The following is a 23,639-nucleotide window of genomic DNA, read 5'->3' on the forward strand; positions in this document are numbered from 1 at the left end:
CCTGAAACGGAGCAACTCCCCTGCTATTTTAGGGTGTGTGTTTTTGCAGAAGGACCCAGAGAAATAATATAAACACTTGAAGTTCGTGTAACACTAGCAAGTGGTGGGGATGGGGCAAACCAGAGAGCGCATGCCCTATCTTGTGGAATTCAAATCCCGAAACATTTTTAAAAGCGGGGGGTAAAGCAGCATGTACCGGCCATGTGCAGCCCCTCTTTAAATGAGGTGACTCAACCCACTTTCTACTTCTGTCTGTGGCCAGTGTTAGAGGCAGCGGCATAACTTCTCCATCTGGTTGGGTGTCTAAGCAACACACACCTTGCTTAGACCAAGTTGAGTCCAATAGCCTCCACTTGGCATCCTATTGTGATGGTGATGAGTTTCTGGCTGCCATTTCTTCTGGGATCTGGTTCCATTAAATTACTTGTAACTAAAAAATCTGATAGAGAGCCCGTTCTTCCTGCATCAGATTAGGGAATGCCTACATACCACATCAGGCTAGATTTCCGTTTGGAATAATTCACAAGTTTGAATTTTTGAGCAATGTTTGTAGAAACTATACTCAAAATTTTGATTTTGGAACATCTCTGCTTTGTATGCTGTTAATTACACAGCCTACAAGGATACTCCCTCCCCCCTTTCTCCAGCCTACCAGCCAGCTATGCCCCATAAATCCATAAATTCCAGGTTTATTTACAATAAGCAATCTCAACAGACCAAGTACCTCCTTGCTAAAACATTTTATGGATAAGCACTCCCTGGTGTCTTTTCACTAGCAAATACCATTAGTGTGTTTAAATAAATTTAATGCTGTTAATGGAAAACTAGTTTATTCTCTTAATTAAAGTTTTAACCTAATTAGCTAATTATAATTGAGTTAGCAAGACCATATTATATTCTAGCTCACTAAACCCCTAAGAATGAAGCTTCCACCAGCCCTGTGGTTTTATAACCCCTTCTACCTAACCATAATGAATCATGGAAAGAGCCAGAAGGGTCTGATCAAATTTTTGCTGAAACCCTCCCTCTCTCATATGTTCAATTCCTGGAAAACATGCATAACAAACTGGCCCAGTAGAAATTGTAATTATTTTCATTTTAATTTATAGTTCTCTCTGCCTTCTGAAATGCTCCCACACACACATTAAAAGTGGCATATTTAAAAATGAAATGAAGACATAGATGTATTTTGTTTAGGAAACAACATGGCTTTTTGAAAGCAGGAAGTGAAATTACTCAAAGAAATACCAAAGAAGACAAACCAAGATTTGTGAGACAGAAAAGTTTTTAGTGAATTCAAAAGTTAAAGAACAATAGGCATCAAGATTAGGAGGGTGGCTGCCTCTGAGAGAGGAAAGGGAATGTGACCCGAGAGAAGTCAGAGAGGCACCTCAGCTGGACATGGGACATGCATGTCTGACACTGGGTTGCAAGGTATCTGGGTAGGTTATGTTCATCTTTATGCGTTTTTTAAATATGTCTAAAATGCTTTTTAAAAACCCAAAGCAAATATTCTATTATGTAATTTTATAGTTGAGTGATCGTACACTGGTGGCCCTGACATGTTTTAATCAGCTTAAACTATTTTATTATGAATCATGTGTTAAACATTAGGGAGCACCTTCAAGTCTCCAAAGTAGGGAAGGGGTGTGGGGAAAAAACAGGGGGAAAAGATCTCTGTTGTATTTAGCTCTCCTCTCTCCAACCAAAGTTAGGCAAGTCCATGTACGGAGGGGTCAGGGAGCACTTGGGCTTTTCCATTCCTAACACAGGTGTGTCTCTCCTGTGGGTAAAGCAAGTATGTGGGAGACACAGGACACAGGGACACATTTCTTATCTGGGGTAGTCCAGTCATGTCTGTTTGCAGAAAGGCCGTTTGGGAAGCACCGAAGAAGTGAAAGGAGGTTCTGATCTCCAGGAATTTGCATGTAAAAACATCAATAAACACACCTCTGCAGCCGGGAGGACTAGCTTTCCGCAACCAAAACATGTGTCATGTGATTTATTTGACACAATTTGATTTGGGTTGAGTTCTGTAGTCAATGAACTAGTTAAACTCCCTCTGGAAAAATTGGGTGATTAGTTCTTTCATGTGTTTTTCTGACAGATGCCTGAACACTGGTAAGTTAATTTAGATTACGGGTTTCAGTATTACCTCTAAAAGCAAAACGGGATAGTGAGGAGCATGGACTTAGAATCAGACAGCCTGGATTGCAGGTCCCAATTTTCCTCCTGACGCCCATTTCACTGACCTGGTTTTTAAAAATGTTAAGTCTTGGTTTGCCTGCCTGGACCTGCCTAAGTAGGAAACAAATATATATTTCCTTCCTTTTCCCAAAGGTGTAGCTGGCCAATCTGTACATTATTCCAGCAATATTTATTCACAACAAATATTAAAGCCTCATGAATTCCTATTAACTGGAGTGGCAGGAGAGAAGCCAATGTAACTTCTGGGATATATTTCATAAGATATGGAATTTTGCTACTTTCAAATGAATTTTATAACACCCTTTTTTAAAAAAAACCAAAAAGTCCTATTTTCCACTTGGTTATATTACTTTTAGCCACAGGTTTGCTGTACATGGGCATTCTTACCCATTTCATAGATGAGGCTAGAAGGAGCTTGAGTGATCACATTATCACAAATCTCCTAAGCTAATTACTGTTAGAAACCCAAATATCAATAAAAGATGTTCAAACTTACTACAAAGAAAGGTAATTAAGTTATTGGAATCTTTGTTTTCACCTGGGAAAATATTGGTAAATATGGATAAAACAGTATCGGCAGAATTGTGAGAAATCAGTATTTTCACAATGTCTTGGCGAGATAATAAATGACAGAAACCATTTCAAAGGTAATTTATCAACGTCTATTGAAATGTAAAATGCCAGGCTCTTTGATTTCTCCATTGTAATACTAGGACATTAGCCTTAAGAAATAGTTACACAAGTGCACAAGATATGTGAGTCTAAGATGTTTGCAGTGTCCCTGTTTAATTCTGCAGAAGACTGCAAACAACCTGTCATCAGTGGGGAATAGAACACATCCACACGAAGTATTAGGCAGCTGTTCAAGAATGAGATAGTGTATGAGATATGTGTGTGTGAGTTATCCTTGTTTTTCAGAATATTCCAGACTGTTTTAGACAGCACCTCGGGAGATTGATCAACTACCCTTACGATACCCGTCCCGCATGTGGAAATAATGAAATGAAGCCCTTTTTTGAGAGCATCAGGAGTAAATGCTTTACGAATGTCCCCAGGAATGAGCTGAAGCAGCAGGGCAGCCAGTGGGAGTCTCTGGGTTTAGAATTCTTGCCACGTTGGGGGCATTTCAGAACTGCCTGCATCTCCAAGTGAGGCTCTTTTGAGGGATGCTCGTGATTAAAGGAAGAGACATCCTGCATCTAATTGCTTTTCAGAAGGGAAAGGTCATGTGCTGAGAATGGATCTTGAAAGCCCCTCTAAGTCTACTCCTTGGCCTTAGCCAGAGTGCTAGGACTATTACTAGTCTTATTTTGAAACTTTTCTCTGAAGAAAGTCTTATTTCAGTTTTATAACCCTCATCTGATAGCCATTATCTTCAAGGTTCTGGGGTTTATATAAACACAATCCAGACCTTACAAGTACTAATTATAATATATACCTTGCCATAATTATTCATAATTTCTGACTTATTATTCTATTACTACCAAAAACAATTTGTGGCAATTTGCAATGTATTCATCCATTTATTCAGCAAACATGTATTTAAAACCATCTTCAATGTGCTAAATGCTATGTTCAATGCTAGGGGTACAGTAACAGGCCATTAGAGCATACAATGAGGCCATTAAAAGAGACATGGCTAACTTAAAACCGCAGGAAATCATAGATAATAAATGCACACAAAAGCCTAGGCTTATCTTGCTTCCTAATGAGGCATTTAAAATTGACCCTGTGCTTGCAGGTAAAATAGTTCTATATGATGTCATCCATCCAGTTTGTAGACATTTGTTTAATTAGAATTCATTTGATTTATTGAATAGATAATATATATCCTATATAATAAAAGGCTAATATGCATATTGACCAAACGGTGGACCGGTTGCTATGATGTGCCCTGACCACTAGGGGGCAGACTCTCAATGCAGGAGCTGCCCCCTGGTGGTCAGTGTGCTCCCACAGGGGAGTATCACTCAGCCAGAAGCCCTGAGCAGGGCTCACAACTGGTGAGCACAGCGGTGGTGGCAGGAGCCTCTCCCGCCTGTGTGGCAGTCGGACATCCCCCAAGGGCTCCCAGACAGGGAGATCCATTTTTCTTCTTTTTTTAAAAAGAGCTAGTACACTTACACTTATTTTGTACCTTGATTTTTTTTTAGATGTGCTTTTAAATGTTCCTTCCGTAGGTACAACTATAGCTATGCTTTGAGCCAGATACTTCTTTGAGGTTTGACCAAGTGTTATATTTATTTGCAGTGCACATGTCCACAGTCTTAGTCCCCTAGCATTCAGCAGTCGCCAACCTTTCGGACCTCATGGACCACCAGTGATCCGCGGACCACCGGTTGGCGACCGCTGCCTAGATCACTGCACCAGCAGGGAGGAGAATACATTTTTGGAAAAGTATACATTGATATGTATTCATTGATAAGCAGTGCCCTTGACCTTCTCTACATTATTGCTTCAAGATAATGCTGCATATAGCTTTGCATGGTTTTCGTCTAGTGCTATTAAATCAAAATAAGTTTTTAATTAATTTGCTTTTCAAAAGTTGACCCACAGTGTATACTATACAATTGCGTATACTATATTTTTATATTATATATATTTTATGTAACAAAATGAAAAAGTACAACTGACTGCATATTATTTAGAAATACTAATGCGTAAAGATGCTAATTGGGAGAGACCTAGATATTGGTGAATTTTTAAGAGTCATATATATGAAATCCATTATATTGAGAATGTCTATAATTGATTACCTGCATAAAGTTAATTGGCACTATTATTTAAAATTTGGTTACTTTTGTAACTGAGGAAAAAATCCTGATATTCATGAATGAAATGGGTGTTATTTCTAAAATGTTGACTCAGCTATCAGGAATGAATCACTTGAAAAATCTGGGGTACAGTTCCTTACATTTTTACTGAAATGTGAACTTCCTCTGAGTCAGCCTATAGAATTTGGGATAATATAACTCTGCCCTAGAGGGTGGGGGGATGGCAAAGCAAGGGTTCTCTCTATGTGTGTCTTTCTCTCTGAGACCAAATACCACTATCATATATTTGTGCCATTTTGAATGTAGGAAATGCAAACCCATGTTTGTTTTTCTGTCTGTGCCTTTAGCACCTCCCTCTTGCAGTCACTTGTCTTGAGAAGGTGGTTAGTGTCCGAAAAGACCCCAGCGAATCCCTCGGGATGACTGTTTCAGGGGGAGCATCACACAGTGAGTGGGATTTGCCTATCTACGTCATCAGTGTTGAACCCGGAGGAGTCATAAGCAGAGATGGAAGAATAAAAACAGGTAAAAAGAAAAGAAATTTAAGGTTCTGGGGCAGCAGTGTTAAGAGGAATTAGCAGCTTGCTAGGTGAGGTAACTGTTTCCAGATTTAACAAGCAAATGTGAGGGTGATCTGGCCGGGACATCTGTTACCCATTGACCATGAATAGTTTGAGTGTAGTTGCCAGACTGGGTTTCAACCCTCCTTAGTTCAGGTGGATTGATGTGGGCGCCACCTTGCTTGCTAGTAAAGCAAGTACTGAAAACTATGCCAAGAATTAATAGGAAAATGCTAGTTACGAGCAAGTTGCCTTGGTTAAATGGCATAATTTTGTTCCATTTATTCTAAGTGATTCTTTGCTGGATTTATCCAATGATGAAACTATTCATGAATTATTCAATTTTATGAGCTGTCTAGGGGAAATAATTGGATAGACTTTGACTGAATATTAAGTGAAAGTACCATGCCATAGGTACTTTTCCACTGGTGAAAAGTGTTTTGTTACTTTAATCTTGTGTGTCCTGGACTTCTGAAATGAAGATGTCAAATGTGTATCCTTAATAATATCATCAATTCACATGAAGGGGTAACTCAGATGGTTGGGCAATTATGTTATTTAAGGATTCAGAGTCAAGAGATAAAATGTAAAGTTTCTGAAGTACAATTGCTCAGTCTGTGGAGCTGGGGTGATGGCATGTTAAGGGATTCAGTCAGCCAACCTAACGACGTTCCTTTGGGGTCAGGAAGGACTCAGGGCCTTTCCCACCTTTCCCCTATTTTTTACTCTTGCTGTGGTTATTCTATATAAAAAAAGGTATTCAAAGGAGGCAGAAAATCAGGAGATAAAAGAACAGAAAATGGAGGCAGGGGAAATATGTATTTTAGTTTCTCTTGCTTTTCTTTTTCATCCAAGCACCTGGATGCAGAATAATGAGGTCAACCAGGAAGTGACTTGAGAGAAAACATGAACAGATTATAGGATATGTATAGAAATGGTCCAGCACATAGTAGGTGCTTATCCAATGCTGGTTCTTAGCACCTGTACAATCAATAGAAACGTTAACTCTTCTTTCCACCTCTTTGAGAACACAGTTCCAGGGCCCATTTTTCTTAACTGCTGTTGACTCCATGCCAGATACTCTCAGGGGTAGTTCCTTATTTATTCATTCAAATCATGTGTAATTAGGTACCTATCATACGCTAGGCTCTGTGCAGGTGCTGAAAGCTTTTGCCAAGTGCTCTCCCTTTGTGCTAAAAACATAAAACAAAAAAGGAGTGAAAATATAGTTTTTCTTTGATTAAATGGTAAATGAGTCTATTCCTCCTCCCTCCCTCCTTTTTTTGGTTTTTTTAATGACAAGAGCCTAACACCAATGGGTATGCTTTAGAAACCTCTAAACACGACTTACCAGCACCTTGGAGAATGCATACAATTCACCATTTGCTATATGAGAATCCAGCCTCATGTCAATGCAAGAGGATGACATGCACCCCACCCTCACTGTTCACCGCATCCATCAGTCAGTCCCTGCCCCTTTGTACTATAAGCAGAAGGTCCTATTGCACTAAGGATGGCTTCTGCTTCTCTGATCACTAGGTGACATTTTGTTGAATGTGAATGGGGTTGAACTAACAGAGGTCAGCCGGAATAAGGCCGTGGCATTATTGAAAAGCACATCCTCCTCAATGGTTCTTAAAGCTTTGGAAGTCAAACAATGTGAGTCCCAGGAAGAAGGAAACAGCCCAGCAGCCCTGGACTTCAACCACAACATGGCCCCGCCCAGTGACTGGTCCCCCTCCTGGGTCATGTGGCTGGAATTACCACGGTGAGTCCCAATGTGACATCCTTGGGGAGGTGTGGGAGGAAACAACTATATATATAAGAATGGTAAAATTATATATATATACCATTCTTTCACTTTCTTGGGCTGACTCACGGCACTAGCATCTTAATGAACCCCTGGCTTGGTTGTGAGGCTATTTGAAATAATTGTAACTGGAAATGCAGGCAGAAACCATAGGGCAGGGACAAAAGCCTGGATGTGGAGACATTTTTAGGCATTCATCATGAGGCGCTCACAGGTCTGCCACGAAGAGTCGTTTCCGTTTTCTTGCAACATGGAGCTCAGCTGATCGGGAGAGGATGTTGACATCCAGGGTGTTCACTCAAGTAGGGGCAGGTTCACCTTTCCCGAATTGCTAGCGGTATAGCACTAGGATCTTGCATGGAGGGTGACTCCCATCCATGGTTTTACCTCTAGCTCAGGTGCCCCCTGGCTAAACCTAAAGCAACACAGAACACTTGGCCTTCACCTATGCTTATGCGTGTGTTGAGAACGCATCTCTCATCTTCTCTCCCTAGTACCTACTCTTGTGAGATCTTGCACATAACTTCAGGAAGCAGCTGGCTTGTCACTTTAATAAGCTGTAACTAGAATCTTACAGTATAGCTATTTGTCTCATAGACACTTCAGGAAAGGATTTGGGGGTAGCCTTGCTAAGTGACTGTAAACAAATTAAATATTCAGAGGGCAGATAAATTGGGTTTTGTTTATCTGCATCACAAACATTAACTCGGGGCCTTCAGAAGATTCTTACGAATTCCAAATGCATGATTTAAATGTTAAATATTGGAGTCACTGCAGGTGATATGCTGGCTAGAATTTAATGAATGAGAGCAGGATGTTTGGTTTTAGTACATTTTTCTTGAGGGTGGAGATAGGTCTTTTTTTTTTTTTTTAAATTTTAAAATGAGGTTTATAAAACATCCCTGACTCAAATACAAACTGTCCTAAATTCATTTCTGAGCCTTCAGAAATTGATAAATTTAAATGAGTACATTTTTAAACAGCTGAACACTGAGCATTGAGGCAGTTTAAAAACCTTAAACATTTAGAACTGAGTCTAGGTCAAAGAGGTTATTACTTCTATTGTTTAAAAAAAATCTTTTTGAAACTGCATTCTAATATAGATCACTTTTTTTTTTATAGATCACTTTTTGTGCTTAAAGCTATTCTGTTAAGTAATCAAGGTTCATGTAAGATGGGACAAATGTGAGAAACTTTTTACTCCAAATACGACCAAGTGAATGGCTTTCTTTTCCCCTTTTACTTGGCCGTGGGTGGGCACCTGGGATTTTGCTCATTTCCTTTAAGAGAAGGGCATTGTGAAAATAGTGCCAGTAGACACCACTGGTTTTCAGCCACCCTGGCAATGCTTATCTTCCTCCATCTCCTTCTCACCAGTAGTAATTTAATAAGCACAGTACAAAATTCAGAGGGCACCAATGGGTATAGTGTGAAAGGTTGAGTCTCCCATCCCAGTCCTCTCAGATCATAATCTCTGTCACCAATTCCTTGTGTATTTGTCCAGGGAGTATGTGTGTCAGGAGATGGCAAACTTTTTCTGAAAAGGGTCAGAGTTTAGGCTTTGTGGGTCATACTGTCTCTGTTGCAACTATTCAGTCCTGTGTTAGCATGAAAGTAGCCATGGACAAAATGTAAATGAATGGGCATGGTTATTTGCAAAAGCAGATATATCTGTACACACACATAGTATTATCATACACACTATTATGTACTGGTTTTTTAAAATCTAATATATCCTAGGTATCATATCAGTAGATATCAAAAATACTACAATAAAAATTCAGACTGTACAGTGACAGCACCTACTATAGGAACTGGTTCCATTAAGGTGCGTTTGTACAACCAGATGGCAGTTTGCCTGGATATACTAGTATTATCGATCACACTCTGACTTCGGAGGCACCGCATCACTGTTAAGTAGCATGGAACTGTGGGGTAGAGAAGTGTGATCTCATTTCTTCCCACCTGTGTGTGGCTTGGTCTTTTCATCTAATGTTCGAAATAACTTCTGTTATTTGGATTCTTCTTCTTAGGGAATCCAGGTATGTATTTGAAGTCTCGTGTTTCATTTTCTCTTGAATTCCTTTCAACTGTTTATTTCCATTGTTTTCTTTGCTTATTTTAATCTGTCCTTCATATCCCTTGTGTTTTTCAATAGTATATCTTTGTTTTTATATTGTTTCACTTCTTCTGTCAGTTTATTCTCTCATATCTTCCTTGATCTCTTATTTATAACTAGAGGCCCGGTGCACAAAAATTTGTGCACTTGGGGGGGAGAGGGGGTCCCTCAGCCCGGCCTGTGCCCTCTTGCAGTCTGGGACCCCTCGGGAGATAACGACCTGCTGGCTTAGGCCTGCTCCCGGGTGGCAGAGGGCAGGCCCAATCCCTAGGTGCAGCCCCTGGTCGGGCTCAGAGCAGGGCCGATTGGGGAGTTGGGGCGTCGTCCCGTCATGCACAGAGCAGGCCGGATCGGGAGGTTGCGATGCCACCCCTAGTCACGCTCAGGGTAGGGCCGATTGGGGGGTTGGGGCACCGCCCCGTCACACTCAAGGCAGGGTCGATCAGGGGGTTGGGGCGCTGCCCCCTATCACGCACAGAGCAGGGCCCATCAGGAGGGTTAGGGCTCCGTACCGTTACACACACAGCAGGGCCGATCAGTGGGTTGAGGAGCTCCCCCCTGTCACGCACAGAGCAGGGCCGATCAGGGAGTTGAGGAGCTCCCCCTTGTCACTCACAGAGCAGGGCTGATAGGGGAGTTGGGGCACCGTCCCGTCACACACAGAGAAGGGCAGATCAGGGGATTGGGGTGCCGCCACTGTCACACTCAGAGCCGCAGGGCGATCAGGGAGTTGGGGAGCTCCCCCGTCATGCACAGAGCAGGGCCGATCAGGGGGTTGAGGAGCTCTCCCCCCACATCACAAACAGAGCAGGGCGGATAGGGAGGTTGTGGCCCCGCCCCCGTCACACATAGAGCTGCAGGGCGATCAGGGGGTTGGGGAGCTCCCCCCATCACACACAGAGCAGGGCCGATCAGGGGGTTGGGGCGCCGTACCCTCTCACACACAGCGCCGCAGGGCGATCAGGGGGTTTGGGCGCCGTACCCTCTCACACACAGCGCCGCAGGGCGATCAGGGGGTTTGGTCACTGCACCCTGTGACGCTGATCCCAGTGCTGGGAGGCCTCGCGGCTCCACTGATCCCGGTGCTGGGAGGCATATTACCCTTTTACTATATAGGATAGAAGCCTGGTGCATGGGTGGGGGCCGGCTGGTTTGCCCTGAAGGGGGTCCTGGATCAGGGTGGGGGTCCTGCTTGGGTGCCTGGCCAGCCTGGATGAGGGGATGATGGCTGTTTGCAGCTGGTCACACCCCCTTTAGGGTGGGGGTCCCCACTGGGTTGCCTGGCCAGCCTGGGTGAGGGGCTGAGGGCTGTTTTCAGACTGGCAGGTGACTGAAGCTCCCAACCTGTCCTTTTTTCCTTTTTTTTTTTTTTTTTTATTCTGGGCCAGCTTTAGCTCTGAGGCTCGGCTCCAGCTATGAGACCTCCACTGCTGAAAGCAGGTTTCTGGCCTTTGTTTACCTTCTGTATTTGAAACAATGTTGCGATCCTGCTGGCTGAAGCCCGGGGTTTTGTTTAGCTTCTATATTTGTTACAATGTTGCTTAGAGTGCAGCTGAGAGGCTGGCAAGGCAGGCGGGGAAGCTTGGCTTCCTCCGTCACTGAAGCAAGCAAGCCTCCCTGTTCTCGTCAGTTGCCTGGCTGCTGGCCGCCATCCTGGCTGGCAGTTAATTTGCATATCACCCTGATTAGCCAATGGGAAGGGTAGCGGTTGTACGCTAATTACCATGTTTCTCTTTTATTAGATAGGATTATTTCAATAGTTTAAATTCACATTAATATGGCTGTTAAAACTTCATTTTTCTACAGCATTTTCTGGTGAGTGGGTTTTGTCTGTTACTGTTATTACTGTTACCTTCCCACTTTTGTACTGTGTCTCCACTGATTCTTTACCCTACCACACTGGCAGGCTACTTCCTGTCCACATGGGTTGTCTGTCTGGGTTATTACCTCACTTATGCCCTTCTTCTCTGCCACACTGGGCCCAGGGAACGCCTGCTAACAGTCAGCCTGCCTACTTCGGTGTTCCCAGTGGATGAATGTTTTGCCTATCAGTGGACCACTCACTATGCCCCCCCCCCCCTGCCCCCCCCTCCGCTCACTAGGGCTCTACCAACTCGGACTGCACTCTCCAGCTATGGGCACTCCCTCTTCTAACATCCTTCTTTGACTCTCACTGCCTTTGGAAGTTCTCTTTCATATATAGTGACTGAGTTTTAAGATGGAATTTGCATTTATACTTTAAGTTTCCTAATTGCTTCTTTAGTAACTTTTTAAAAGCAGAAGGGCTACAACTAAAATAGGAGTAGGCATATCAATTATGTATTTTCACAATCATGCTGCAAAACCTCAGTTAACAAGTAACCATATTTATTTAATATTTAGTTCACAAGTCTGTGGGGGCTCAGCTGATTCAGGCTAGGCTTGATTGATCTTGGCTGGCCATACTTATGTATCTAAGATTTGACTGGTGGTGGCAAAAATCCCACTGTTGCTCTTATGGCTGCGTCCAGAATCAGAATAGGAAGACACCACAGTTATATAACTGGGCACACAAGGGTAGGGTAGCCACTTGGGGACATCAATGCAGTTATTTTATCACAGTAAGGAAGAATGAGGAAATACTGTTTCAAACATTTTGAGTCTGAGATACCAGTGGGACTTCCAAGTTTGATAAACACATCTAGAGCAGTAATTCCCAAAGTTTTTGTCTTAAGACCCCATACAGATTTATAAAGTATTGATGATCCCAAAGAACTTTTGTTTATGTAAGTAATATCTAATGATATTTACCTTATGAATATAAATAATTTTTTACTTATTTAAAATAATACACCCCATTATGTTAACATATATTTTAAAAAGTTATTGAGAAGACTGGCATTGTGTATTTTTTTGCAAACCTCTAACATTTGGCTTAATAGAAGATAAGTGGACTCATATCAAATTCTGCATTCTATCTGCTGCCAGATCACCTGTCATGTGTTCTCTGGAAAAAATGCCACTGTATGCTCATAAGAAAATGAGTGAAAAGGCAAAGATCATACTATTATGACAAAAATATGTTTTACCTCTAGACCCTGAAAGGCACATAATTTGAGAACCACACTTTAGTAATATAGGGGTTCAGTGAAATATTGAGGTCCACTGAAAAGTGGAGTCCCTGAAGAACAGCTAGTGAAAGAACAAAAAATAGTAGCAACCGACTTCACCATATTTATCAACTCCTTTTAACAGTCTGTTACTTGAGGTAACCATAATTTTCTTATTTAGAAAAATTACCAAACTCCTTGCTATTCTTTATACTTTGCAAACTCTTCAATTAAGCCTTGAATGAGTTCAAAATAGGAAAAAAAGCTCATATTCAAAATGAAAATTAGAGTTTAACAAATGTTACTGACCAATGTCATCACTTAAAACATTTCACGAGACTTTTTATTGGTTTTTCAAAAAGCAGTTAATATTTTAAGGTACAGCTTATAAACAAACCAGTATCTTGGGGTTTTTTCTTTTTGGTCAACATGAAAATGTTCATTTTCTTTCAAACCAGTTTCTGGACTCAGGGATTTTTAGAGTCAAATCCAGCTCCTGACATAGACCTTCTATCCTAACTGTAATACAGTTTGCACTTTAGCCTGCACCTATGTTAACAATCATCCAACTACCACAGAATAGTAAAAGAAATCATTGCTTCAATCTATATTTCTAATTTAGCTGAAAAATTCTACTCATTAATAGAAGACCTCTGGTCTTTCCTTCCCTTTTCCCATTCCTTTTATAACTTGCTATTCCATTTACTGCCAGTTTTCTATCCTCCGTTATGAATCATTCTTATAATATTTAAATATACAATTTCCATTCATTTTATGCCTTCTTAAAATGTCTCTAATCTTTATTAAACATGTAGAACTACATACATATAAACTAGTATTTTTCAAAAGTCCAAATTTCAACAAATGCATTAATTAGGGTAAGTTTGAATTTTTTAAATTGAGAATAATCATTTATTCAAAGAATTTTGCCTTGTGGCTCAGTTGGTTGGAGCATTGTCCTGTACACCAGAAGGTGGTGGGGTTAGATTCCCAGTCAGGTACATACCCAGGTTGTGGGTTCAATCCCCAGTGAGGAAGCATGCAGTTGGAAACCGACTGATGTTTCTCCCTCTATCTCTGAGATCAATTAAAAAAAAACTTTTTTTTTTAATCTACAAGTATGCTTGAATTTGGTTCACCAATAAGGATTTATGCATATCCAACTTTTTAATTAAGGCATTAAATCAATTATCTTTCCCAGTACACATATAAACAAAACATAAATAGATGGTGTCATTTTTTAAAGTGTGTTTAACGATGGAAAACAGAAGTTCAATAAGAAAAAGCAAGCTAACAGCACAAAGGTCAATTTTAGAATGAATAGTGCTATTGATTCTAAAAAATAAAGTCAAAAAAGAAAATGGAAGATGAATCACAGTAATTATTAACTGAGTTCAACTTAACTGCTTATATATTAATTACATTCTATTGCAGGTACCTGTACAACTGCAAAGATGTTGTATTACGAAGAAGCACAGCCGGAAGTCTGGGCTTCTGCATTGTAGGAGGTTATGAAGAATACAATGGGAACAAACCTTTTTTTATCAAATCCATTGTTGAAGGAACACCAGCATATAATGATGGAAGAATTAGGTAACAATAACAACTATTTTAACAAAAAATTTATATTCAAATATTTTTTATGTATTTTTATGCATAAAAAAGCATGGCCCTTCTTGAAAAAAAGGCATTTATTTATTATACCTTTCATATTGGTGAGAAATTAAACACATTTATGTAGCATGCAATTTTTAAGAAATCCAAAATGATTAGTTACTTGGTCCCATATAGCAACTTGCTTATGAATCCCTTCTAACGCAAGCTGATTTTAGAGTTTGCAGAAGTGAGGAAGGGAGAAGTAATATAATTAAAATTGACAGATATAGCAAAAATTAGGACCTCCAATTAAACTTGAATTAACTTCAGCTATGGATCAAAATATTAATCATATACCTTGTTTTATTTTTTTAGATGTGGTGACATTCTTCTTGCTGTCAATGGTAGAAGTACTTCAGGAATGATACATGCTTGCTTGGCAAGGATGCTAAAAGAACTTAAAGGGAAAATCACTCTCACTATTGTTTCTTGGCCTGGCACTTTTTTATAGAATTGATGGGTCACAGAAAATCGCAAAGTTGAAACATTATATTTATCTTGTCAATTTTTGTATTTAATGGATACATTATAAAAATGTGAATTTAATATCAGCAAAATTATGATCTAATGAAAGCCAATTACACCTCAGAAAATATAATTCTCAAAACAAACATTACTAATAGTTTTTATTCAGTGTGGAGGATTTTGCATCACTCTACGTTTACGTTTATATTTTTCTATTTAATAAAAAGCTCTTAAACAGTTGAAATGGTTTGTATGCCCTCGAATGACTTCGAACCATAAAATTAAATTAAAAATTTGAGTATTTTAAAAATAACTTACAGCCAAATGATTTTAAAAGTGCATTACTGAAAAATGTTCCTTTCATCAAATAAGAAATAAATATTTTTTAAAATATTATAGTTGTCTTTAAGTTTGTGATACTAAATTCATTTCTATTATGACTATTTACTCAGAATTATAAACTTGTTTTTTTCTTAGATTTAATAGGAAATAACTAAAGCTCTTGTCATTTATTTTTTTTATTCACAATCTAAAAAAATCTGCATGCTGTTCAACCATTGAGCCTTGGGAAAATCAAGAAAAGCCAAACCAGCCTCAGATAGATGGCCATGAGGGAATTCAAAATTGTAATGAGTGTCCAGTGCCTGCTAGAAACTACAATTATGTTACTTCAGAGACCTCCCAAATACCATTAGATTCATTCTTTTACATATAAAAGTTCCCCATTCAATTTCACCATGAACCCAATTTAGAACACTGAAAATCTGCTATCAAAAAGTTGTATCAAAACTGTATGAGTTCTTTAATATGCTAAGCAACAGTGCCACAACAGTATTGATAAAAGACTACTCTCAAGACTCAGGGGTGCCCTTTGATGCCTTTTGCAGAGAAACATCTTGAGAGACTAATATTTGATTAACTCAAGGAAATGTTAGCCAAGGTGGAACCCTGACCTTTATCAGATACTGGTATGTACACAGCTAAACGCAGTTCTTTAAATTCCCTGATGAGTGCTCATTTACATACTTTCTTGGATATAAAATCATTGCAATCTTATTTTTTAAATATTACAAAACAAAGATTTTTAACTTAACATGAAAAATTCGCTTTTATTTTGGGAAAAAAGCTTTTATACTAACAGAAGATTAAAGGTAAATTTCTTAAACATTATCCAGAAAAATAAACAAGATTTGTGGTATCTATTTCTGGGACTAATATACACAAAAGGTTATACCAGGCCTATTCTGCAGGTGCAGCCTCGGTGCTCTCCTGTTCAGGGGCAGGCTCACTGCCAGCTTCTTTTCCTTCTTTGCTTCTTTTTGATTTTTTGTGCTTGTGTCTCCTGTGACTGTCTCCTTCTTCACTTTCATGGCGACGTCTACTATTACTAAAAAAAAAAAAAAGTGTGTTCTTAAAAAAGTTTAAGTATACAAGTGATGACAAAAATCAATCCACTTTGCCTAAATTTTGGGTGTTAAAAGATTTAATCCATTAGCCAGTTTGGGGTGGTTTTTTTTGGCGACTTTTATGCTGAGATTATATTTACACTAGAGGCCTAGTGCACAAATTTTGTGCGGGGGGGGGGGGGGGGGGAGGCGGCGTGGCGCGCACGCCTCAGCCTGGCCTACACCCTCTTGCAATCCGGGAGCCCTCAGGGGAGCAGGCCTAAGCTGTCAGTGGGACATCCTTAATGTTGCCACAAAGGCGGGAGAGGTTCCTGCCACCACCTCTGCGCTCACCAGCTGTGAGCCCAGCTCAGGGCTTCTGGCTGAGCAGCGCTTCCCCTGTGGGAGCAAACTGACCACCAGGTGGAAGCTCCTGAGTTGAGCATCTGCCCCCCTGGTGATCAGTGCACATCATAGTGACTGGTCATTTTGGCGTTGGGCCAATTTGCATATTAGCCTTTTATTATATAGGATTAGAGGCTCATCTTCTCCAATATCATCCCAGATTTCTAGGGCCCATATACTTTATTCTGAAAACCAAATTATAAATGAGAAACTGAAGCACTAAATCAGAAATACTTTCTAGGGTTGGTTTTAGGTAAATAATAGGCATTGAAATTTAACATCTATGTGTGCGTGCTATTGTTGTTTTTGAGACTACAAGGCCCTGAATTTTCTTTGATTAAACTGCTTTAATAATATTTACTATTAAAGACTGGTTCATATGCCAAATTCCCCCCTCCTAACAAGATAATGTAATAAGCTGAATTCTCTCATATTCCATGATAATTTTGGTTTACGTGTGTTAAATACAGTCTTGTCAGATTTAAAAATCTTTGTTGAAGCATAAAAGGAACCAACTATTTCAACAGATTATTCTTAATCTTCCAATTAGGAATACATATGCTCTACTGGCTACTGGGAAATATTTGCTCTTACTTTCTGAAGTCAAATCAATTTCTCAACTTCAAAGTGATTCACTATTTTATTAAAGAACAGACCTTCGAGATGACTTGTGTCTGGTTTCCTCTTTCTCTCTGTGTCGTCTTTCTCTATGTCGTTCTTCTTTCTCTCGACTTGCTCTATGACGCTCGTAGCCTCTTTCTGCATACTCCCTATATCTGTATCGTTCTTCATCACTGAAATTGGAATAGAAACAACTTTTATTAACTGGACTGTTCATACGATTCTAAACTCTAATAAGAGATGTGACCTGAGTGCAAAACAGAAGCCCCCACGTTAGCATCTTACAGAGAATAGATGCAAAATGTTTGAACTGAGAGGGAAATAATGCCATTCCCAAATTAGTACTACATCAAATACAAGAACACAAAATATAAAATTACATATCATGTTAAGGAACCAGTTTTGTTCTGTGCTTTCATAATTGTCATAAGGTAGAAATTTTATAAAACAATGCTGTTTTTCTTCAAAAAATTGGGAGCTATAACTCATTTACATTTTAATGAGTTTTCTTTTCCTCCTCTTAGAATTAAAAGCATGTTTGTCTATTTCAGATCTCAAACCAAAATTCTTTTTTTTAAAAAATATATTTTATTGATTTTTTACAGAGAGGAAGGGAGAGAGATAGAGAGCCAGAAACATCGATGAGAGAGAAACATTGATCAGCTGCCTCCCGCACATCCCCCACTGGGGATGTGTCTGCAACCCAGGTACATGCCCTTGACCGGAATCGAACCTGGGACCCCTCAGTCCGCAGGCCGGCGCTCTATCCACTGAGCCAAACCGGCCCCAGCAAACCAAAATTCTTATATTACTCATAAAATCTTGGGCACACAGGATTCTAAAAGCGTATTTTAAATATTTGGCTCACAATGACTACAGAGTAGAAAGTAGATAAAGGTTCTTCAACCACATAAAGAGTATATTCATCTAATAAAGCGGTATACAAACGAACAGCCCTAGCCAGTGGCTCAGCTGGCTGGAGACTCGTCCCATACAGGCTGAAAGGTCACAGGTTCGATTCCCAGGCAGGGCACCTACCCAGGTTGCGGGCTTGATCCAGTCAGGGTGCATACGGGAAGCAACTTCTACAGTATCCACACAAAATGCACGCAAAAAGCTGCTTGTAAACTTACTTGCATTGTGACATCCCAATTACTTAATACTATGTATGTATGTGGTAAGAAGAGATTCAACATGGTTAACAACTTCAAATGCAAAAACTTAAAGCTGCACCTCCATTTTCTGACTCTTGATAGAATGAACTGGTAAAACTGAGAGTGATGGCTAGTCTTTCTTTACCTCCCTAGCCCAGTCTTCTTTTCATGTCCTTTCACTTACATCCTTCTCTCCTTCTTTCTCCTAATCCTTTAAGTCTTTCTTTCTTGATTTTTTTTCAGCATAGAAGTCAATACTTTCCACAACCTAATATCAGTAAACTCACTTAGAAGCAATAAAAATGTCTTCTAGAGCTCTGTGTGCTGAAGAGCCTTGGTTTCTAGAAATATATACAAATTATTAAATTAATGGTTAAAGCATCAAGGAGGAGAGAAACCAAGATGGCGGCATAGGTAAACACTGGAGTTTGCTGCCTCGAACAACCACTTCAAAAATACAACTAAAAGATAGAACAAACATCATCCAGAAGCACAGGAAGGCTGGCTGAGTGGAAATTCTACAACTAGAAGGAAAGAGAAAAGATACCGAGACTCAGAAGAGGCGCAGTGCGGAACTAAAATACTAAGGTACAGAGGCGCATACGGAGCAGGCTGGCGGCTGAGGGCGCGGTTGTCGTTTTCAATCGGGAGGGAGTCTCAGGCTCTGAGCTCCAGTTCCGGGCGAGTCTCTGGGGACCCAGACTCATACGGGAGAAGCGGGACTGTCTGGCATTGGTCGGAACTCGAGGGCAGCTTTCTCTCTGAGGTTTGCAACAGTTGCTGGGACACTGAGAGGCAGAGACTCTGGGGAAGGGACTGAGAGCAGCCATAACTGCTCGCTCCGCCCACTCTGTTGATCCCGTGGGACCCGCCCCGCCCAAGCCCTGCACGGAGGCTTTTGCTGGATAGCCTAAGGCAGAGGCTAGATTAGCACCTCCCTAGAGATCCAGGAGCCAGTGTACCCAGAGGTCAGAGTGGGACAATCAGGTTTGCAGCTCCGTGGAACCATAAAGGACACACTCAGGGGGCAGACTCAGTGAGCACCAAAGCCCCATTGAAGCAAGTCTTGCCCCAGAGGGGTGGCTCCAGCACAGAAGTTCTCCCACTGCAGACACAGCTGATTCTCACAGCCAATTGGCCTGGAGGTCAATTCCTCCCAGTGATACCTACAACAATCAAGGCTTAACTACAACAAGACTGTGCACAAAGACCACAAGGGGGTGCACCAAGAGTGTCCTCCTCGGGTAATTGGGGACGCTGAACCACTGGGCCCTAGAGGACACTTAGCACAGAAAACCACTGTATCAACACAGGGAAGCATAAAAAATGCGGAGACAAAGAAAAAGGACACAAATGACAGAAATGGAGGAAAGAAAACTACTGGATATAGAGTTCAAAACCACACTTTTAAGGTTTTTCAAGAATTTTCTAGAAACTGCTGATAAACTTAATGAGATCTACAAGAAATCTAATGAGACTCTCAAGGTTGTGATAAAGGACCAAGTAGAAATTAAGCATACACTGACTGAAATAAAGAATATTATACAGACTCCCAACAGCAGACCAGAGGAGCGAAAGAATCAAGTCAACGATTTGAAATACGAAGAAGCAAAAAACACCCAACCGGAAAAGGAAAATGAAAAAAGAATCCAAAAATACGAAGATAGTGTAAGGAGCCTCTGGGACAACTTCAAGCGCACCAACATCCGAATTATAGAGGTGCCAGAAAAAGAGAGAGAGCAAGATATTGAAAATCTATTTGAAGAAATAATGACAGAAAACTTCCCTTACCTGGTGAAAGAAATAGACTTCCAAGTCCAGGAAGCGCAGAGAACCCCAAACAAAAGGAATCCAAAGAGGACCACACCAAGACACATCATAATTAAAATGCCAAGAGCAAAAGACAAAGAGAGAATCTTAAAAGCAGCAAGAGAAAGAAACTCAGTTACCTACAAGGGAATACCCATACGACTGTCAGCTGATTTCTCAACAGAAACTTTGCAGGCCAGAAGGGAGTGGCAAGAAATATTCAAAGTGATGAATGCCAAGAACCTACAACCAAGATTACTTTATCCAGCAAAGCTATCATTCAGAACGGAAGGTCAGATGAAGAGCTTCACAGATAAGAAAAAGCTAAAGGAGTTCATCACCACCAAACCAGTATTATATGAAATGCTGAAAGGTATCCTTTAAGAAGAGGAAGAAGAAAAAGGTAAAGATACAAATTATGAACAACAAATACACATCTATCAACAAGTGAATCTGAAAATGAAGTGAATAATCTGATGAACAGAATGAACTGGTGATTATAATAGAATCAGGGGCAAAGAAAGGGAGTGGACTGTCTATTCTTGGGGGGGGGAAGGGGTGAGGGGGATGCGCGAAGAGACTGGACAAAAATCGTGCACCTATGGATGAGGACAGTGGTTGGGGGAGTGAGGGGGGGTGGTGGGAGCTGGGTGGAGGGGAATTATGGGGGGAAAAAAGAGGAACAAATGTAATAATCTGAACAATAAAGATTTAATTAATCAAAAAAAAATAAAGCATCAAGGAGTTGAGTGATCTGAGTAGGAGCAATAGGAGACAGAATAAGGTGAACATATAAGCCATATAAAAGAACAAATCAGTCTGTGGTTTCTTAGCAAAAGTAATGAGTCTGTAGTGCTGTGCCTAATGCAAGAGATATTGCTGACCAAGTTGTTATTACTTCCATACATTACATTTTTAAACCATTTTTTTTATCTTTATTGTTGAAAGTATTACATATGTCCTTCTTTCCCCCCCATTAACCCTCTCCAGGGCACCCCTGCCCCAAACAAGAAAATATTAATATACATCCTATATAATAAAAGGGTAATATGGAAATAGACCAAACTGCAGAACAACCAACCAACCAATGAAAGCATAATATGTTAATGATATGCTAAGGCTGCTCAAGCACTTGCTATGACATGCACTGAGCACCAGGTGGCAGACAGTCAACTGGTTGACCAGTTGCTATGACGTGCACTGACCACCAGGGGGCAGATGCTCTGACTGGTAGGTTAGCTTGCTGCTGGGGTCTGGCTGATCAGGACTGAGCGAGATGGGCCGGTCACACCCTGGAGCCCTCCTGCGGTCCCTCCCCAGCCCGATCATGCACCTGTGGGGTCCCTGGGCCTGGCCTGTGCCCTCTCGCAATCCAGGACCTCTCGGGGGATGTTGGAGAGCCAGTTTCATCCCGATCCCACAGGCCACTCCCTTTGGGAGGGCGCCAGATGCAGGGCTCATGGCTGGTGAGCAGTGCTGTGGCAGCGTGAGCCTCTCCTGATTGGGACTGATTGGGCATGAGCCCACGGCAGGCACAGTGGGGCGTGGATGAGCAGGAGCGGCAGGTAGGAGCTGCAGATGGCATTGGACTGTGGGTTTCAGCCTGATCCCTGCAGGACACCCGGAGGGACCCCACCCGTGCACAAATTTGTGCACTGGGCCTCTAGTATATATATATATTTGTGTGTACATACACACCTTTTCCCTAACCATAAATATGCACTTTGCATTTGGAAAGTGGAAGCATGTCACCTAAAAGGCAATGTGCCATGATAGACAGTGTAGAGTAGTGGGAGGAGTACAGGCAGAGCAGGCCCAGGATCACATCTTGCTTCTACTACTTACTAAATGTGTGACCTAGGGTAAGTTAACCAACCTCGCTAGGCATCCATCTGTTCTCTCACCTGTAAAATTGTCAACGATCTCTTTCAGGGTTGTTATAAAACTGGCAATAGCATTTGTAAGTGCTTGGTACAAGAGAAGGCCCTCAATAAATGGCAGCTGATATACAGGCTCACCATCTTCAGTAAATTTAATGTTAAATTTTTCAGAAGTAGAACCTTTTTTTTGTAAAGGTGACCGATCCTGTAATAATTAATTTTTCTGAAGCAGAATAATTAGCCCACACCAGGACAAATGAATATGGTAGTAAATATTATCCTCTTTAAAAACGAGGCTGGCCAATGACATATCTGATAAGGGCCTAATCTCCAAAATTTATAGGGAACTCATACAACTTAACAAAAGGAAGATAAACAATCCAATCAAAAAATGGGCAAAGGACCTAAATAGACACCTTTCAAAAGAGGACATTCAGAAAGCCAAGAGACATATGAAAACATGCTCAAAGTCACTAATCATCCGAGAGATGCAAATCAAAACAGCAATGAGGTACCATCTCACACCTGTCAGACTGGCTATCATCAACAGATCAACAAACGACAAGTGCTGGAGAGGATGTGGAGAAAAAGGAACACTTGTGCACTGCTGGTGGGAATGCAGACTGGTGCAGCCACTATGGAAGACAGTATGGAGTTTCCTTAAAAAACTGAAAATGGAACTCCCATTTGACCCTGTGATCCCACTTCTAGGAATATATTCCAGGAAACCAGAAACACCAATCAGAAAGGATATATGCACCCCTATGTTCATAGCAGCACAATTCACCATAGCTAAGATCTGGAAACAGCCTAAGTGCCCATCAGTAGATGAATGGATTAGAAAACTGTGGTACATCTACACGATGGAATACTATGCTGCTGTAAAAAGGAAGGAACTCTTACCATTTGCAACGTCATGGATGGAACTGGAGAGCATTATGCTAAGTGAAATAAGCCAGTCAATAAAGGAAAAATACCACATGATCTCACTCATTCATGGACAATAGAGACCATTATAAACTTTTGAACAATAATAGATACAGAGGCAGAGCTGCCTCAAACAGATTGTCAAACTGCAGCGGGAAGGCCGGGGAGGGTTGGGGGGCAGGAGGTAGTGGGGTAAGAGATCAACTAAAGGACTTGTATGCATGCATATAAGCATAACCAATGGACATAAGACACTGGGTGATAGGGGAGGCTAGGGGACTGTCTAGGGCGGGGGGATAAAATGGATACATATGTAATACCCTTTGTAATACTTTAAGCAATAAAAAAAAAAATAAATAAATAAAAAAATAAATAAATAAAAATAAAAACGAGGCTGTCTTTGTAATGATTCCAACTGGATTTACATTAAAACAGTCAATTATCTCATAATTTGTCATCTGTAACCTTCTTACCCTGGCACCAATTCTTCACAGCTTTTGAGGCCTTTTAAGATACTGAAGGCAGCCATATGATGGGAAACTTTCCACGGATGATAAAAGATTTGGTCTCATACATGAAATATAAAGATCCCTCCTTCTAGCCCCTTCTTTGATAAGCAGCTGCTGCACAAGTTTCTCTGAGTCTGGAAATCATTAGAGTTCATTCAAATACCCTTGAACGAACAGACTTCATTCTAGCCCACAATTAAGTGGCCTCAAGACCAGATGTTGAAACTGGTCTGTAATTTTCAAAACAATGACCCTGTAATTTGTGACA

General features: G+C 40.7%; 2 protein-coding genes across 21 annotated transcripts in view; one reads left to right on the forward strand and one right to left on the reverse strand.

Moving 5' to 3' along the window:
* LNX1 (ligand of numb-protein X 1) overlaps positions 1-15,074 on the forward strand; it is a 116,274-nt gene extending 101,200 nt beyond the window's left edge. For all 4 annotated transcript variants that reach the window (XM_059671131.1, XM_059671110.1, XM_059671120.1 and 1 more), the window contains 4 exons: positions 5,330-5,507; positions 7,082-7,310; positions 13,995-14,153; positions 14,532-15,074. In XM_059671131.1, coding sequence (XP_059527114.1) covers positions 5,330-5,507; positions 7,082-7,310; positions 13,995-14,153; positions 14,532-14,667 — 702 coding nt within the window. In that variant the 3' untranslated portion in view covers positions 14,668-15,074. The remainder of the gene's footprint in view (positions 1-5,329; positions 5,508-7,081; positions 7,311-13,994; positions 14,154-14,531) is intronic.
* The window catches only part of FIP1L1 (factor interacting with PAPOLA and CPSF1), a 104,163-nt gene continuing 93,401 nt past the window's right edge, over positions 12,878-23,639 (reverse strand). For all 17 annotated transcript variants that reach the window (XM_059671208.1, XM_059671247.1, XM_059671228.1 and 14 more), the window contains 2 exons: positions 17,128-17,265; positions 12,878-16,068 (listed from right to left, as the gene is read on the reverse strand). In XM_059671208.1, the coding sequence (XP_059527191.1) occupies positions 15,921-16,068; positions 17,128-17,265 (286 nt within the window). In that variant the 3' untranslated portion in view covers positions 12,878-15,920. The remainder of the gene's footprint in view (positions 16,069-17,127; positions 17,266-23,639) is intronic.

This window comes from Myotis daubentonii, chromosome 1, assembly GCF_963259705.1.
Source record: "Myotis daubentonii chromosome 1, mMyoDau2.1, whole genome shotgun sequence".
Lineage (NCBI taxonomy): Eukaryota > Metazoa > Chordata > Mammalia > Chiroptera > Vespertilionidae > Myotis > Myotis daubentonii.